The sequence below is a fragment of the Equus caballus genome, chromosome 11, assembly GCF_041296265.1.
Source record: "Equus caballus isolate H_3958 breed thoroughbred chromosome 11, TB-T2T, whole genome shotgun sequence".
NCBI lineage: Eukaryota > Metazoa > Chordata > Mammalia > Perissodactyla > Equidae > Equus > Equus caballus.
In genome coordinates this window covers 36,417,818-36,435,905 of record NC_091694.1, presented here as the reverse complement: position 1 = coordinate 36,435,905, position 18,088 = coordinate 36,417,818, and the positions used below count along the sequence as shown (strand labels likewise).

The 18,088-nt window shown below is 46.5% G+C and overlaps 1 protein-coding gene across 3 annotated transcripts in view; it reads right to left on the bottom strand.

Annotated features, from left to right (window-relative positions):
- Positions 1–4,391: 4,391 nt before the first annotated feature.
- Positions 4,392–18,088, bottom strand: part of AATF (apoptosis antagonizing transcription factor) — a 101,482-nt gene continuing 87,785 nt past the window's right edge. For all 3 annotated transcript variants that reach the window (XR_011423031.1, XR_011423032.1, XM_005597556.4), the window contains one exon: positions 4,392–4,714. Coding sequence is in view for 1 of the 3 variants with exons in the window: in XM_005597556.4 (XP_005597613.1) it covers positions 4,651–4,714 (64 nt within the window). In the remaining 2 variants the exon portion in view is untranslated. The remainder of the gene's footprint in view (positions 4,715–18,088) is intronic.

Below are 18,088 nucleotides of genomic sequence, written 5' to 3'. Positions count from 1 at the left end.
ATCTTTATGCGTTACTGTCACAGTGCCTATTGGGGACCTTATATTCTTTTTCTACCCTATCATCAGTAATGTGGGATTGGTTTCTTTTTTCTACATTCTTTTAAATTTTCTTTCCTGAGAATTCAGTGTCCTTGACCTCAGCAAATGAACTGAGAACCCTGAACCAGGGGAAATAAACCAAGCAAACTTCTCAGGAATATAAATGCTCCTGAGGCAATGACCCTATTGGCAGACCCCACATGATGGGCAAGAAAGGCCTGGTAAAGGAAATCTATAGATATACAAGAAAAGCAAAAGTTAGATAAGGCATACGCACTCTGCATTTACACCACCCCTCTCCTCTCCAGACAAGGAGCAGGTAATGGGGGCTCCATCAATAGAGCTGTTGGACAAATTGAATTTATACAAATCAGCAGGGCGATATGGATCCCCTGGACTTAGGAGAGAATTAGCTAATGAACTTACCAAATTACTGGCAATTATTTTTGAAATGTTATGAAAAAAGAGAAAGTAAAAAAAAAGATGGAAAGAAAATGAGGTAGATAAGCTTTATTAAAAAAAAAGAATGACTAGGGCAAGCTCAATTTAATTCCTAGCACATCGCTCCCAATACACAAGCACATACATAAATTTAAAAAGTAAAAACACAAACCGAGATGCAGAAAACGAGGTTGAATTGCTTCAGACAAGGCTGGCTGCTTGTCTTTACCGTTATTAATGCAAGTACCCAGGGCAGCACATTCAGGGTACGACCAGAGGGCCAGCAGCCGCCCGGGCATAAAACACCCACAGCTCTGCCCCCACCACCTTGCACTTGCTGGGACATCCTTTACCTCTGCTCTTCTGTAAAGTGTTGCTGAGACACGTGGCTACATTTGTGAGTCTGGCCTAGGGAGACATGGATCTTGGCAACTATCCATTCCATATAGAGAGTGACTGCTGTGTCCTAGGGAAGTCCCATGGTTTATGATGAATGTCACATTTGGATTTATTCTGAACCTCGAACTCAGCTCTTTGGATGAAGTGGTAGGAGGTGAAGAGGCAGCAATCTTGGAGAGGTCTCAGCAATCCGTGTGGGGGCCAGGAAACTCGGCCTCTCCCGGGAACTATTTTTCTAAACTGGAGATGCAGTCTGTTGGTGAGCTGCTGGAGCTGAGCTGTCCCTGTGTTCTCTCGTCTCTCAGGGTTTCCAAATGATGCTCAGTAAGGGGTGCTGGATGGTGACCCCAGAGAGAAGGGCTTACACACCAAAAACACTACAGAGCAGCTGAGAGGAATGCAAACTCATACAAGGCAAGGAAAACCCACCTGAGAGGTCCCCAGAATGAAGGTACTGAAAGTAGCAAGAGCTTGAAAACCAGAGGGGAGCAGAGAGCAAATTATATGCGATCTAGCCAGAAGGAGGACATGGGGGCCGGGAGGGAGACGGTGTCACTTCCTATTTATCCACCATCTTTCACTGGAGCATCTCAAAGCACATTACAGACAGCAGCTCTTTAATCCTCCCAGAGGAGGATGCTGATTTGAAGGGTTCCCTGGGGAGCAAGAAATAAACCCCAGTGTCAGACCCCAGGGCCGATCTCCTCTCTGCCTCTCAACACCCTTTGCTGCGGGCGGCCCAGCCTAAGGCAAGTGAAAGGGAACAAGGGCCCTAAACCAGCCTCCTTAAGCACCAAGAGCCTTCAAAATGTCGGCACTTTCACCTGGTTCAATTTACTCCTAAAAATAGGTGCCAAGAAAAACAATAATTTCAAATGACAATAAACAAGCTCTATGCACAAATATTTTCCCGTAACATTATTCAAACAGCAAAAAATTGCTAGCAATTTAAATGTTCAACAACTGGGGATTTGGTTAAGTAGTGAAGACATGCCCCAAATGGATTATTAGTTAGCAATTAAAATACTTAAATGACATCTGTAAAAACACAGAAATAATCTCTTACTGTAGTATTTATAATAAAGTGCATACTACCACGTGCCACTGGTTCCCAGCTGCTGGCATCTGTGTGTCGTGTGGCCAGGCAGATGGAAGGCAGGGCTACCGGGCACTTTGTTTTTATTGTTTTTAAAAGGGTAGGTGAGGGGCCAGCCTGGTGGCACAGCGGTTAAGTTCGCACGTTCCACTTCTCAGCGGCCCCGGGGTTCACCGGTTCGGATCCCGGGTGTGGACATGGCACCACCTGGCAAAAGCCATGCTGTGGTAGGCGTCCCATGAGAAGATGGGCACGGATGTTAGCTCATGGCCAGTCTTCCTCAGCAAAAAGAGGAGGATTGGCAGTAGGTAGCTCAGGGCTAATCTTCCTCAAAAAAATAAACTTAAAAGGGGTAAGTGAAAAATGTCAAACAGTCCAAAAGTAAAAACCAAGTCTTCCACCCCAGCTCCCTCCTGTCCCCCCTCCCCAGGACAGGAGATGGGGCCACTTGCTGTCATTGCTCCCACACACAGAAGAGGGTGATGAAGTATTGAAATGTTAACGAGGAGACATGGACATTTCCAGGTGATGGCATTACAGCCCAGTCTTATTTTTATTTGTTCTTTCTACTTTTCTGCAATTAATTTTTAACATGAAATAAACTAAGACAAGAAAGCAGCCTTATCTTCTCTATCCTGAAAGGAGAGGCCCACTGCCTGCTTCCCGCCTTCTGTCTCTGGGGCAAATGGGTGGCTGGGCGGGTGCCACCGCGTCTCCGCGTGGCTGGCTCGCTGTCGTGCTGCCCCGGCGGGCTGAGGTCTTCAAGGTCAATGCTGCGTGAGTGTCGTGCATGAAGGAGTCAGCTGGGCAAAAAGAAAATAAGCAAACTCCACACAACAGGGAGGAATACTTCAGTCAACACTGAAAACGGGCTCTGGATGGCAACTCTTGATAACAGTTCTCAACTCATTTAAAAATCAGCATTAGCGACCAAAATGTAAAGTATTAGTTTTATTAAAATGCAAATCAATCAACTAATCTGTCTTTCTAGTAACAGTTGAATTGCAGTATCCGTGTCAATTAAAATAGTTTCCAATTTATTCTGGGCTGGAAGGAGGGTAGTCTTCTGAATTTTAAAATGCAGGTCTCCCTTTACTGAAGATTCTGTCTGTTCTTTCTCATCACTCCTGATTTTAAGTCATTTATTTAAACATGTTGGACTCCAAATATTTTGAAGTACCTGTTTAAATCTTCTTCATCAGGTGAAGAGTGGCTCTGACAAAGGCTCTCTCTTTAGGAGATGCGGGCTGGCATCAGGCCGGCTGGAAGGTCCACACTGAGGGGTCACTACTCGCCATTAAAACGGGCATTTACCCGAATCCTCTCGATGGGCTCGATGGACAGGGCGGGATGTTCGCTATTTTAAAAAGCGGTCATTTTGAAGGGAGTGAATGTAGGGAACTCTCCTATTTCTGTTGACAGGTCTTGTGGGAAACTGTAGACACACTGAAAATTATACATTTCCCTCACAGTCGAGCCCAAGAGGTGAACACTGAGACAAGAAAAACAAATCACCAAGTACCAAGGGCCACTCAGTGTGAGATGGAGACGCCCTCCGCCCCGCATCGGCCCCATCCCGCACTCAGACACACTGATGTGAGCACCACACTGGGCTCTCGATTCCTCAGGACTCCCTTCGTCTGGAGCCCAGCCTTCGGGCACCGTGCCGCCATCCCCAGACACCAAGTCAATGACACGTGGGACTCCTGGGCCCAAAATCTGTCACTTGGTTTTGACATTTTACAATAATATCAAAATCTGACTTTACAAACAATGACTAGGTATTAACTACAGCTGCACTCAGTTGCCTGGATGCAACGTTTCTCCTCTAATCTCACAGCCCTAAATAAAGATTTGGGCAAAGGACATGGGAGATGGTCAGTCTCGTATGCTGGTGCGCACATTACTTATGCAAGATAATCTCCATTGTATATTGACCACAGCAGGCCAATAAATCCTCCTTATGGGGATTTAATTTCCAGCTTTTGACCTTTGGATGAAAAACAAGTGAATTATTTCCTCCTGCTAGATTTACACCAGAGCTCATCTCAATAAAGTGATTCAGGAATGGTGAGAAGAGAAAAGGACTCTGGGAGATGTTTACGGGTGAAAAGAGGAAACACAAAAGAAGTCACAGGTTTGCATTTAGCACAAATAGGTAAATGCCCCCATAGCGCCAGGTTACAGAGCCTTCTGGGCAGAGCTCAGAGGGTTTGTGGGATCCCTGCCCCTCAGAGCCGCGACCGCTCACTGGACATTACCCACCCAGAAGGCAGCACATCGCCGAGAACTGTTCCCGCTCTGACGTGATATTGGAGGAGGCGGCCATGTGACTAGAAAACATTGAAGTGTCACCCTGCTCAGCTCTACATCAGACTTACTCCGGGCTGTGTAAGAAAAGCACACTTGGCAGCAGTGCGGGAACACACTCTTTATTTGTGAGGCTGGAGAAGCACGCGGCAGTGTCCGTGGCGCACTGGAGTACTGGAGACAGACACCTGAGTCCAGGCTCCCCGGGCTTTATAGACGTGTGTTCTGAACAGCACGCCTTCCACGGGGTTTCCTGACTAGCTCAGCCCTGCAGGCCAACAGGTTCCTCCACTGGGGCAGGAGGAGCAGCCAACTGGCCAGGGTGTGGCCGGTGTCCCGTGGCCTCGCAGCAGGAGAGGCGGGTGTCAGTCCCTCTGGCCTTCGTCAGGGGGGCCAAGTTGGCCGAAAAGCGATCGATACAACTCTGACCTAGAAGAGAGACAAAACAAATTGGTTAACACATTGGTTACCTTTTCAAGGTTAAAAAAGAACTAAGGAGCTGAGAAATACCCTAATCTTGCTTCTTCAATTGCAAACACAGCCGTGGAATTAAAAATGCATCCCGCAGCTCTTACTCACAAATCTAAGGGAAGGAAGACACCTAGAAGCCAATCAAATAGCAAGATATGTAAACAGTCCAGTGTGGCTGGATACCCTGTGTCTGGGGAATGAGTTTTCTATAAGTTTGCCCTTTACAGACAGGCTCTTCAAGTAAGAAAACAAGATTGAATATTCTAATAGGATGTCTGAGACTGCCGCAGGATGAGGAGGGCTCAGGCAGACGTGGGATGGAGGATATCATTTAGTTTTCATACATTTTCTCGGACTTGGCAGTACTTGAAAAACAATGAAAATGCCCCAGCAACAAGATTCCAATTACTAGCCCGCGTGCAGCTGCTCAGCAGTGAACCGAGGCCCTTCCACTCCCCCAGTCTTCTCCAGACTCAACATAATAACGAATTTGATTGGCTAATTCATTTCTAAAGTTGGGTTTTGACATTAAAAAAACCATAATAAGCCAGGGTCTGGGGTCCCTGAAAATAAAGTTAATTATCACTTCCAACCTGTTTCTGCTATCAAATGCAACATACCCACAGCCACCTGCTCAAAGCCATCCGTCAAGGCCTGGAAAACCCACAAACGGGTGGGATGGGGGAAGGATGCCTCTATCACTGTGACAGAAGCTCCAGAACCTTGTGCATAGGGAGCAGACTCTCCCTGCAGAGAGACGAGGAGCCACGAGGGTCCAAGCAGGTCAAACCCCCTAGGGAAGTGGGCCGTGGAGGACACATGGCCAACTGAGGCCAGTGGTCCATGGCTGCCCTCTGCGTGAAGGTCCAGCCACCAACCCTCAGGGAAGGCTAAGGTCATGGGCCAGCAAGTAAATGACCCCAGAAGAAAGCTGTGCCTGTTCTGTTTTCTATGTTCAAGATCTAACCATAAAATATAGTCTGCCATCCCCGTTAAGAAAACAGGCTTTTAAAAGTGCTCTCATTATCTGAGCATCATGATCCCAGCAAATGTGACTTTCAAAACAAAACAAAACAAAACAAAAAGTAAACAAACTAACCAAAACCCACCATTCAAACAGCTGTTTTGGTTAAGCAAGACTTGCACACAAAAACCCACTAGTCTGTTTTGAGGTCACCCTGCTCCAGTTGCGGGTAGGAAGAGAGGTACTAGAATTAGAACACGCAGCAACAGGAGGAGCATACTAAAACTTTTAGAAAGGAAAAGTCTTAAGGAAGAAACTGCAGAAGGCAAGAATGTAAACTAACCTTGTCATGCTGGGGCCACAGGGCAGGCAGGGAAGTACAGGCCAGAAAAGAGCGGGCCTCCAACGTTATTACAGGAATGTGATCCCAAGAATTTGCCGGTACCCCCAGCCTGAACTACCGACCAGCCCCTGGGCCTACAGACAAAGGAAGCAGGTTCACCGCCTCTTTTGTTCCTCTGCTGTCTCCATCCGCCTCACTCGCCCTCGGCCAAGGCTGGCGCACAAAGGTGGAAGGCAGCTTCAGACCAAATGCAAATGAGAGGCTGGCAGCCTCGCTTCCAAATCACCAGCTCCATCACATGAAAGACAGCAACGCCCGGCCCAGGCTTCACTCCATCACACTAGGGCCTGCCTATTTGCCAATAACTACAAGTCTCTCTAGCCATTTCAACAAAAAAAATGAAAGGGCATGAAGGGGAGAGTCGCCATGACAAAAAGGACAGTATGACTTTAAGGCTGCACCGGCTGATGAGAGGGAGCCGCGGAGGCGCGACGCTGTATAGTGCCTCGCAATCATACCCTTTGGAACCTCGCCTTGCTTGCCTGCACCAGACCCCATCATTACGACGGAGCGAATGCTCCCACTCGGTGCCGCGACATCAGCGGAACGCCTGGGCCGGGGCAGCAGTTACTGTCCGCAGCAGGGTTCACAAGTCAGGAGCAGAGAGGGAAATGCTGAAACCCATGTTTTGATAGAACATCATTTCACACTCAAGTGGGCAGAGCTGACAAACATATGCAGCTGTTCATGGCAAAGCAACTTGGAAAGCTGAGTGGTCAGGGTTCTTAAAACATTTTGAGAGAGAATATGAGTAAGGGATTATTCCAACCTAAAAATCCCCAAGGAATTTCAACTCTGTGTCCTCCTCACCCACCACCACAAATCGGTGAGGGTTTTCACCTTCAAAGCCTCTCAAACTTCCGGCTCCCACAACGCCTCCACTATTGCTGATCATGCCATCTCTTACCAAGAATGTGGCGACAGCCTCCTAACCGGCTTTTCTGCTCCCTTCTCCTCCCCTCTCCATTGCCCTCAGCCCCAGCGCTAGAGGACTAAGCAGACGCTCCGGGGTCCAGGAGCACCGGCAGGATGAAGAACCCCAGACTCCAGCTGCTCAGTGTGGCCCAACCCTCCTTTCCCTGCCGAGGCTCCGTGCTGGCCACACCTCCCACTCGCTGGCCACCAGGCAGAGCTGGGGTGACCAGGCCACTAGGGTGGGGCTTAGGGTCCTGGTCCTTGAGTTGTGCTGCACCGCCCCCCCAACAGAATTTTACAAAATCACACAGCCCCCTTATACATTTTTTAGCTGACATATAAAATTTTTCTCGAGAAATTTAATCATCACAAAGGATATAATTACCAGAATATTGTGAATACTAACTTTTAAAATAAAACTCTTACATCCCTTTTGTAATACACCCAATGGAATCTATACGCCATAATGATTTGATACCCATCATCAATCATTTAAATAACACATCAACAAACTCTTTAACTTGGAAATTGTACAGCATCTTCTTCTTTTTAAACTTTATTTCCATCTGATTTTTCCCTACAGATTTTTTCCTAATCTAGTTGTTTTATGCTTGAAAGTCTTTTATTGATCACCTGATCATACTTCTTGGCCACAAAAGTAAGTATGTAAATTGAAACACCTTCTGAAAAGTTGAAATGAAAATATTTTAATTTCTTGAAACCATAAGCCTTTAAGTAATTAAAAAAATGACTTCTGGGTTGTGTTACCATTATCATTATTAGTAGGAAACAATCAAAATATGCAATAATAATGTAATTAAAGGTATTATAATTTTGGTAAAAATTTAATATAAAGAAATACATAAAATGTTACTGGAAATGCATCTCTGAATGATATGGATGAGGCTTTCCCCTCCATTCCTTCATGTATCCATGAACGAATATTGTTTATACCTAGAATGAAAGAGGGCTCAGCATTGATTCTATTCTTTTTTTTTTAAAGATTTTATTTTTCCTTTTCTTCTCCAAAGGCCCCCCGTACATAGTTGTGTACTTTTAGCTGTGGTCCGTCTAGTTGTGGCATGTGGGACGCCACCTCAACATGGCCTGATGAGCGGTGCCATGTCTGTGCCCAGGATCCGAACCTGCGAAATCCTGGGCCGCTGAAGCGGAGTGTGTGAACTTAACCACTCAGCCACGGGCCGGCCCCCTGATTCTATTCTATTCTTTGATTTTTGTAGACATATACGTGCTGAGAAACCTTGTCACATGAACAAGTAGATGGGAATGAGAGAGTTCTGTTACAGTAATGTTGCTCAATTCTTTTAAGTCCGTCTGAATCATATGCCAAAAAAAAGTCCCATAGTGATCTACCACCCACGGTTAGTTTTAATGATCCCCCAGCTGAGAGCTCCATGAGGTTCTCCTGCAATTCTGTTGGAAAGAAAGACCCAGGAACCACCTGACCGCAGGGCTGTTACGGGGCACACCCTCCTCAATCCCTGCACCGTTGTGGGAACTGTCCTTTCGTTTGCTGCCCTGGAGCTTTTCCCATTCGGGGCGATGTCCCACGTCAGAATAGGGCGGGGCTGGGCTCCGTGTCAGGTGGGAGGACGACTGCGAAAGCCAGAGGGAGGAGAACCTCGGCTCCAGCGCGGGCGCCATCTCGGCAGATCCACTTGAGGAGAGAGCACACACTGGAAATAGACTCCTGGGCAGTCTGTCTACCTTCCCCTTGGAAAGTCTCTGCTCCCCAATATGAAGACAGAGGCAGAGAGAGCAGCGAGGTCTTCCCCAAACCCAGACAGGGGCTAGATCTGGTGCGATGCCCTGGGAAAGGTAAAAGCATCTGAAGAGAAACAGAACATGTCCATACCCCGTACCCCATCCTAAGGAAAAAAACTGAAAATGAAACTAGGTAACAAGAAGCCACATGGGACCGAGGTCAGACTGCCTGCTGCTGCACAGACACCCCCCTGCAGCAGCCTTCCTAGCCAGGATTTAGCTGCTGAGAAGCTAAACTAGCAATCCCTCAGGTTAACCTTGTCTCCATCCGCTTCTCCAGGGTAAGTGTATAGTTCATACTCGAGGTCCCCTTAAGGCTATGCATAATGAACGTTTAAAAAAAAAAAAAAATGCATAATTCCTGCTCCCTATCACATTAAGAATCAAGATTTGAATCACTGAGCTGAAATGCCTTCCCCCTTACTCAGCCCTCCCCCACACTCTTGGCCTCGATGGCCAGTGGGAATGTCCACTGTAGAAATGGATTAATGTGGGTATCATGCGGGAGAACAGCCTATGGAGTAATTAACAGGACTCGGACCTAAGGTAGAAGGTCGATAGCAGGGGCTCTTCCTTGAATTAAAATTTAACTTACCCTTTATTGCAACCTACAAAAGCAAGTAATGAGCACTAACATTTTTATTTCTTTTAAACTGTCATTTAGGCTGTAGAGGGGATAATTACCTATCTCTAGTGTAGTAAGGTTTTATAACCCTTAGTGAGGCATTTTCTAATTTAATATTTTTACTATATTACCATAAAACCTGTTTCTGGAAAAAAAAAGATCACGGATTAGCAGCCATTTTCCATAAAGACAGAACGTGTGTGTGCGTGTCTTAGGACTCGGCTTATTTCTTATGTGATTCTTCTGAAGAACCTTGAAGTCCGCACAGTCTGGCTGTGAAATGCACTCACTTTATGGCGGGCACGGCTTCACACAGCCCTGAATGAAAGGGGGTGGACGTGTCTAACAATGCGGCCCCAGACATGTGCACCCAAACGTGTTCCTTCAGCCCCACGTGTGCACTTCCTCACCGACTACAGCCAGCCCGGTGTCTTTCACGCTGCTATTTGGGCAAACAGTACAAAGGAGCACAGTAAACCTGCAGATGAACTATGTGGGGCTTTCAATTTGCTAGGTCAATAGCTTGCAGCGTCTGGGATACTGAAGAATTGTACCGGCCGCACTCCAGGACACGCACTCCTCCTGCTCTGGCCCAGAAACCCCCACACCTCCGAGACATCCCCGAGCTGCACCTACCTGTCCCTGCGGCCAGAGGCAGAGAGCAGAAAGCAAGCCACCACTCCCTGAAGAAACTGTACGTTCTACTCTCTGAGCAAGTATTACACGCAGGAGTTTTGAGCCAGTCTTCCAAACATGCCAGCGGAGACAATATTGCTGCTTTCCTGATTAAAATTATACACCTAATTTGCCCTTGATTAATTTGAAATTGTTCACTTGTTGCTTCATGGGGGGGGGTGTCTCCCGAAATACACAAGACACATCCCAGGAAGCATCCTGGCCCCTCCCCCTTTCCAATCCTCTCCCTCTCTCTGCACACCCCGAGGACCCCCGTGCTGCACACACGCTGGTGGAGCATTTGTCTCTGCTGAACTCAATCCCTCAGACCTACATTTAAGAATCAAAGGATGAAGCAGCACACAGAGGGGAAGTGAGACTAGGGGTTCCAATTCCAACCCTGCTCACGTCTAGCAGAGTCTTGATCAAATCCGAATCCTTATGAGTCGGTATAGGCGCAGCCGGAACAGAAATTCACACCGACCAGCATGGTCACTGGTGACAGACACGTGCTTTTAAAAACTATTGGTGATGTTACTGATGCCTGCCTTTTTTCACGTTTGTGTTTTGAAAACAACTTACTTATTGGTGCTGTGGAATAAGTACAGACACACATTAGATGTCTATGGTCTCTGGCTTCAAAGTTTAACACAAAGGTACAATAAATTTATAAAATACTTGTTTTGTTTTTTTGTTTTTTCTGTTTTATCTCCCCAACCCTCCCCCCCCCGGTACATGGTTGTATATCTTAGTTCCAGGTCCTTCCAGTTGTGTATAAAAATATTTGAATGCCTGTTTGAACTTTGGTAGATTTCGTGGAGGATTACGAAGACATGAATGACGCAGCAGAAGCTGAGCGGGAAGGTGAAGGTATCCAGTAGATCTATCCAGGAGAACCCAGTCCATCTGGAGAGACACGTGAACACACCTCCTCACGCTGGACCCAGCTCTGCGGTTCCAGAGCCAGGAGAGGAACAGGCCGACTGCTCTTCCCTGGGGCAGCCCCTCACCTATTTGATGTCTTCCCTTAACTAAATCTGTTCTTTTCTAGGTGAGAAGAAACAATTCACTCCATCCCTGCCATGACAAAGCTTGGAGTTCCCTTGCCATCCTGACAGAACTCCTCGGAGCCTCCTGTGTGCCAAAGAACTGGCAGGGAGGCCCTTACCCCCCGAGCCAATCCCGACAGGTCTGGTGCAGCCTGGTTGGCCCACAGCGGGCAGAGCGAGACTGCACTGCCTCCTGGGTTCTCAACACAGCCTTCTCCCTGCCTTCACAGAGCTGCCACCTCTTCTGCTCTGCTCCCACCATGCCCAGGGCATTCCAAATAGCTACTGAGAAAGGCATCTTGCCAATTATCACTTGGCACATGCTAACAACACCAAACAAGGGGACCCACCTAACCGCCAGCCCTAACCGTCTGAATGCCTTGTGGTGTGCACCCCAGAACACCCAAGACAAAATGGCACCTTCCTTTTCTCTTTCATTCCTTCTGCTTCTTCTGACCCAAATCCATTCTACTCTAGGACTTCACAGGCGAGAGAAAAGTGTTTGAGAAATATTTTTAGGACCTATAAGGGGAAAGATATTGATCCAAATGGCAAGCAATTGCCCTGTGCTCTTTGGGGGTTGTGGGGTGGAGGTACACCTATGCACGTCACAGGAATGGGATCAGAGGCAGATGACACACAGTGGAACTTCATCTCTCAAGGACACTAGATGGTTGGGGACGCAATCCAAGTGAAGAGACAGATGCAACTCTTCGTCTACTCAGGATGACAGACAAAAGTCATGACAGCAGAAAACTTAGGATTCCTGAATGCAGCCGAAAGTTCGCACTTAACTCTCCCTCATTCTCCTCCCAACTTCCCCCAGCAACAAAATGTGGGCCAGGGGCTTCTTTCCTCAAATCTCATCACAATTCCATGCCAAAAAATAAAACCCAAAAAACAAAGAAATGAAGTAAAAAAGAAAGCAACCTTCTCTCACTTAACACTCACTTCTTAACAGGATCAAGTTAGCAAAGTAACTGATAGTGACTCAGAAAACGCCCTCATCTATCACTAATTACCTGAATCTGGATACAAGGCAAATCTCCAATCAGACACCAGCTGAACTCGTCAGAAGCTCCCAGCCAAACCGTACCTGCCTGCATCTGCCACGAGGTGGCAGTGCACCACGCATTTCTGAGTGGGCCAGCCACCCTGAGTGGCTGGAGCCAACCGTGCCCATAAATTACCTCGCGGGTCTGCTCTCATCACATCCTCCCTAGTGCTTGAAGGAGACTCTAGAATGTCTGCTCCAATTCGCTCTTTTGGTCAGGTCAGAACTAGGTCCTTCAAACCTCTGCAAACGCTTTTAGCCCTACAGCCTTAAATTACAGATGGTGACACGTGGCCTCTGGCCTGTCTCCTAAAGATCAGACAGACTCAAGATTTATAAATGTTCAGAGAAGCAGGTTCAGGCCCCAAACAAAGGAACTGCAAGGCTGGGGAGAGGAGGGCGAGGGAAGAGGGGGAGAGAGATGAGAAGGGAACCAGGGGCAGAGTCGGGCAGTGTTTCTCTCTTGCACCCCCTCCTCATCCCCAAGTCAGTTACAGATCCACTCCCATCGAACAAAGGAACACAAATACTCGAAACTTCCATCATCCCTACCACTAGCTCCGAGTCTTTCAAATTCTTTTAAAGAAAAATAATTTTCCTTGGTGGACTTGCAAAAAAAAGTGGGGGGGGGGGGTGGCCAGGAGCACTGTAGACAAAAGGGATGCGGCCTCCTCTCCTGTGCATTAATATTCCATATTCCTGGGATGATTTCCACTTTCACAGTTTGACTGTTTTATAACAGATTTGATGCGAGAGAAGACAAATGGCCTCACAAAGGAAAGACGACAAATCATCTCACTGCTTTTAGCAGGGTTTTCTCTTTATTTTTATTTATTTTTATTCTGTAGCTGGGCTGCAGAGCTCTCTGCCTTGCTGGAGATGTTTAATATTAACGTCAAGCCACCACGATCTGGCAATAGAGTTGGCCAGTGCTGTGTTTACGGTTTTGTGACTGCTGGCTTCAGGAAGATGAAGCTCCTGTTCAAACAGCAGCCCCGCTAACAGCTCCTGTTGGAAGCCAGGGGATGCTTCACTGCTTAGACGTGAATCACTTCCCCCAACCGCACGAAGGTGAGACTGACACTAGCGTTACATTTGTATCCCTCTCCAGACCACTGCCCGACGACCCAGGGCCTGGGCACAGCAGAGGATGCGGCTCAGCTCCCGTTTAACTTCTACGTTTAGGGGGTCAAAATACACAGAAATTAGTGAGGGTATTTATGGTCAACCCACAGAGTTTCAGCAAAGCATTCTATTACTTCCCGTAATGAGTTGGAGGACTTATTTTACTTAAAAACCCAGTACCAATCTAATCATGTAAGAAGCAACTACTGAGCAGACAAACGTAAGGCGCCACGCCTGCATGTCACGGACTTGGCGTGCCACAAAGGAGCTGAGGGTCGGAGGCGCTGGGCACCTACCTCTGACCAGCCCCGCGGTGCTGACACTCGCCCCCTGGGGTGGAATGATCCCTGTTCTCCTCCTCTGTCCTCTGATCTTCCTCCTGGCTGGGAGCAGCCCTTCTCCTGGGTTCTGTTCTCCCCGCTTCTCTCGACACCCTCCCCTGGCAGTCTCATCCCTGCTCTCAGCTCTAACAATCTCCTCTGCACGAAGGAGGCCCGCAGCCAGAGTGCCCACAGGCTCACCGAGATACTGCCACCGACTCGAATAAAACGGAACGCACCCCCGACGCTGCAAGACTGTGCTGTCACCTAAACTGCCACTTGTGTTAATAATGGCGGCAGAATGTTTGTTATTCATGCCCCAGACTTAACTGTTTAATGGCAGGAAGCTATAAACAAAGTCACAGGTATCAATACCACATTTTCTGATTAAAAAATAAAACCCACCCTGAGATCGGGCTCTAGTTTAGACAGTTTACCTACATCAATTGATAAAATGCAAATTGATGTCCTTTATCTGTCAGTCTTTGTGGTTCTAACAGTATCCTTCAGAGAACTTCCCTCTCTCCTCTGTAAATCAGAGAGAAATGTGGAAAAAGGAAGGTTTGTCCCCGACACCTGCCAGGTAAACCTTCGCCAGGAGTAGTGACCAGGACCCCTCAGCTTCTGGATGTCTCCAACAGGGCCATTTCTCCCCCACTTGGTTCACCAACTAGTCACTCAAGTGAGCAATTTGATGACCTCGACCAGTTATATGACTGGCTTTAAAAAGCCTGATTGCTAAGTGGAAAATGAGTAGTTTGCATTTCTGCCCCTGAAAGCTGGTGGGCCTGTTTTGCTGCATAGCTGCGCCTCCCCTGCAGGACCGGGAGGGGGACGAGCGGCCGGAGTACTGCCAAGTGCGCGTAGGAGAAAATGTGTATTGATTTCTTCTTTCTTATAAAGGAGCACAAAGCATTGAAGAACAATTGCTCGTCTTTGCAGCATTTCACATTCCACACGAGACAAAAGGCCCAACCCCCACCAGCCTCTGAGAAGCAGAAAGGGGAGCTGTGCAGAGCAGCGTCTCCTGGGTGTCAGCGGCCACCGTGCTATCCGGGTCCACCGCTGGGACTCCAAACACCCTGGGCCACGCATGCCTCCTCTGCCTCTGATCAAGTCAGCTCCCTCTCCAGGCCCATGTTTCCTCATCTATATTGGAGAAGAAAGAGCCTTCAGTCTTCTTTACCTTTTAAGTGCAGGTGCCAGAGGGTAAAAGAGTTAATGTTTATAAAGTGCTCTGCTCCCCAGAGGGAGATGATGGGTGAAACACAAGGTGTGGTTACGGCTCATTCCAGACCTCATCTCCAGGGTAGTTAGTAATAGCTCCCGTTACAGACGCCGTGCTTCCCAGCACCTTGAACTCAAAGTACAATGAGGCAAAATGCCCTTGATCTAAATGTCCCTTTTTGGTTTGATACTTAACACCAACGCTCAAAATAAAAAGGGTAACCAGAGCCTCTTATGCCTTGTTAAGGCACATATAGAATCCATTCCAGAACTGTCTTCTTAAACCAAACAAATTCTGAAAGCGGGCCAAATAACTGACCTATAGTAACTGAGAATTTGTAGGAGAGCCACCAGAAACCAAAGCCAGTCTAGCTATCACAGCCAAGAAGGGCAGGAGAAAGCCTATGGGATAACCCAAAGTTTGTGCTGTACACTCTTGGAAGGAATGGAAATGCAAGAGTGTTCTTGAGAGATCTTTCCCCAGGACTCATCCTCAGTAAAAATGACCTCAAGAACTCTCTAAGTAAAGGGTTGGGAATGAGAAGTCCCAAGACTGGACTCTTCATTTCTGGGGCTTTTCCAACATGGCCAAAAGCTAAGAACAAAATATGGAGCTGGCCCTCAAGCAGTGCAATGTTCTATCATGGAAACATAACCCACAAAGAATTAGGACACGGCCTGGTAATGAATGTTGTCCATAATATGGACATGTACAGTGCTATGGGAGCAGAGGAAAGTGTATTAAAGGAGTGAGATGATTTGGAAAGATTTCAGTAAAAGAGGCAAAAAAAACCTTTGTTCATCCATCTTTATAGGACTGTTTGCAAAAATAATCTTACCAGCAAATTGTAAATAGACTTAAAGCTGAAGGCCTTTAAAGGCATTTCAGACAGGAGACTTATAGCCAACTTTTTTTCAGGTTTACACAGAAATGGATATGTCTGTGTTTCAGGCAAAGAGGCAAGGACATAATATATATATACATGAAAACACACATTTTGTTTTTTTAAAAATTATCTGTGCAGGGGCTGGCCCCATGGCCGAGTGGTTAAAGTTCTGCATGCTCCATGCCATGCTGTGGAGGTGTCCCACATGCAAAGTAGACAAAGACTGGCACAGATGTTAGCTCGGGGCCAATCTTCCTCAGCAGACACAAACAAGAAAAAGAGGAGGATTGGCAACGGATGTTAGCTTAGGGCAAATCTTCCTCACACACAATTATCTGTACAGATTACACTTAAAACAGTTCTTCTCAGGAACAAAAAATTTAAAAGAACATTTCATTCTCAAGAAGCTAATGAGCAAGAAGGACTATTTTCACCTTATAAAATAAAGAAACCAAGGCACATAGAGAAGACTTCTTCCGGGTCACACTGCATATGAGCGCCAGGGGGTGACACACACTCAAGAAGCTGGAATCAGTTCTATGTCTTAGAGAAGGCCGACAGCAACTGGGGAAAGACCTTAAATAAACTGTTTTGCAAATAATACTTGTCTAAAAAAATGCTATATAATAAGGCAAGATACAATGGGAATCAAAAAATATTATTCCAAATGTATGAGCATAAAACCTTGATGACACCAAATACGAGATTCCAGTAAACATATGGATAGTACTTTGACTTACAAGTTAAGCATTCTTAGCAAGAAAAAAAACCCCTAACAAGTGTTTTTGTGAACTGTAATACATACCGTTAGAGAGGAACAAATAAAATAGGGGTTCAAGGAATAAAGAGCCCCCAACTCAGTGGAGCTCAGGGGGTCCTAACAGTCCCTGGAAAGGCTGGTGTTGGCCAAGGACTATGACCATTTCAACAGGAAAGAACAGCGGTCGGGTCGGGGTGAGGAGGTGTTCCAGGTTAAGTGAGCAGAAGAAAGAGACACAAGTGGGAGGAGTATGGAGTGTGTTCTGGGGATCGCAGTGGTGTGCACACTGAAAAGGTGATGGGGGGCCCGGCCCCGTGGCCGAGTGGTTGGGTTCATGTGCTCTGCTTCGGTGGCCCAGGGTTTCACCGGTTCGGGTCCTGAGCGCGGACATGGCATCACTCAACAAGCCATGCGGAGGTGGCATCCCACATGCCACAACTAGAAGGACCCACAAGTAAAAATACACAACTATGTACCAGGGGGCTTTGGGAGAAAAAGGAAAAATAAAATCTTAAGAAAAGAAAAGGTGATGGGGAGAAAGACGGAGCAGGGGGGCAAATCACCGCAGGCCCAGAGCGGCAGGTTCGAGAGTGTGGCTTTACTCTACAGGCTAGGAGGAGGAGCGGGCCCTAAGAGATACTTAGGGGGCTTTAATCTGGCCACGCTACACACAACTGATCAGGTCAGACTAGTGTTAAGAGGCGGTTAGTGCAGTAGGCTACGTGGGAAGTATAAGAAAAGATCTGGACTCAAAAAGAAGCAGCAGAAATGGAAAGTAGACATCACTGAACGATATGTTAAAATAAAGCTGCAAGCAGATTATACGAAAGAAAAGAAATCAGACAAAACTAAGAGAAAATATAGCTGAATAACTGATCTTGGGATACAGGGGGGATTGCTTACGTATAAAAGCAATGAAAAATATTCAAAAGAAAAAAGTTTTATATATTTGATTACATTAAAAAGTAAAACTTATATGTGACCAATAACAATCATTAATATCAACAGGCAAGCAAAATGGGAAAAATCTATAAAAAATATGAAATATGGTGTATAATAATAATATAAAATAGAGAATTCATACAAAATGCAGAGAAAAACTAAAACTCAAAGAGGAAAATGAGCAAAGGGTAAAAAAAAGAAATACAAATGATTAATAAATATACAGATTTTTCAAGTTCACTGTTAAGTGAAAAAATAATCCCCAGATCCTTAGCCCAGTGCCTAGCACGTTGTAGATCCTCATAAGGGGTTACTTGTTATGAACTCATAAACAAGAATCAATGACAACTGCTGGCGTATCAAAACAGAAAATATTTTTATTTTTTTATGTTTTTTAAGATGGGCATCTGAGCTAACAACTGTTGCCATTCTTTTTTTTTTTTTTCCTGCTTTTTCTCCCCAAATCTCCCCAGTACATAGTTGTATATTTTAGCTGTGGGTCCTTCTAGTTGTGCTTTGTGGGACGCCACCTCAGCATGGCCTGATGAGTGGTGCCATGTCCGCACCCAGGACCCGAACCGGCGAAACCCTGGGCCACCGC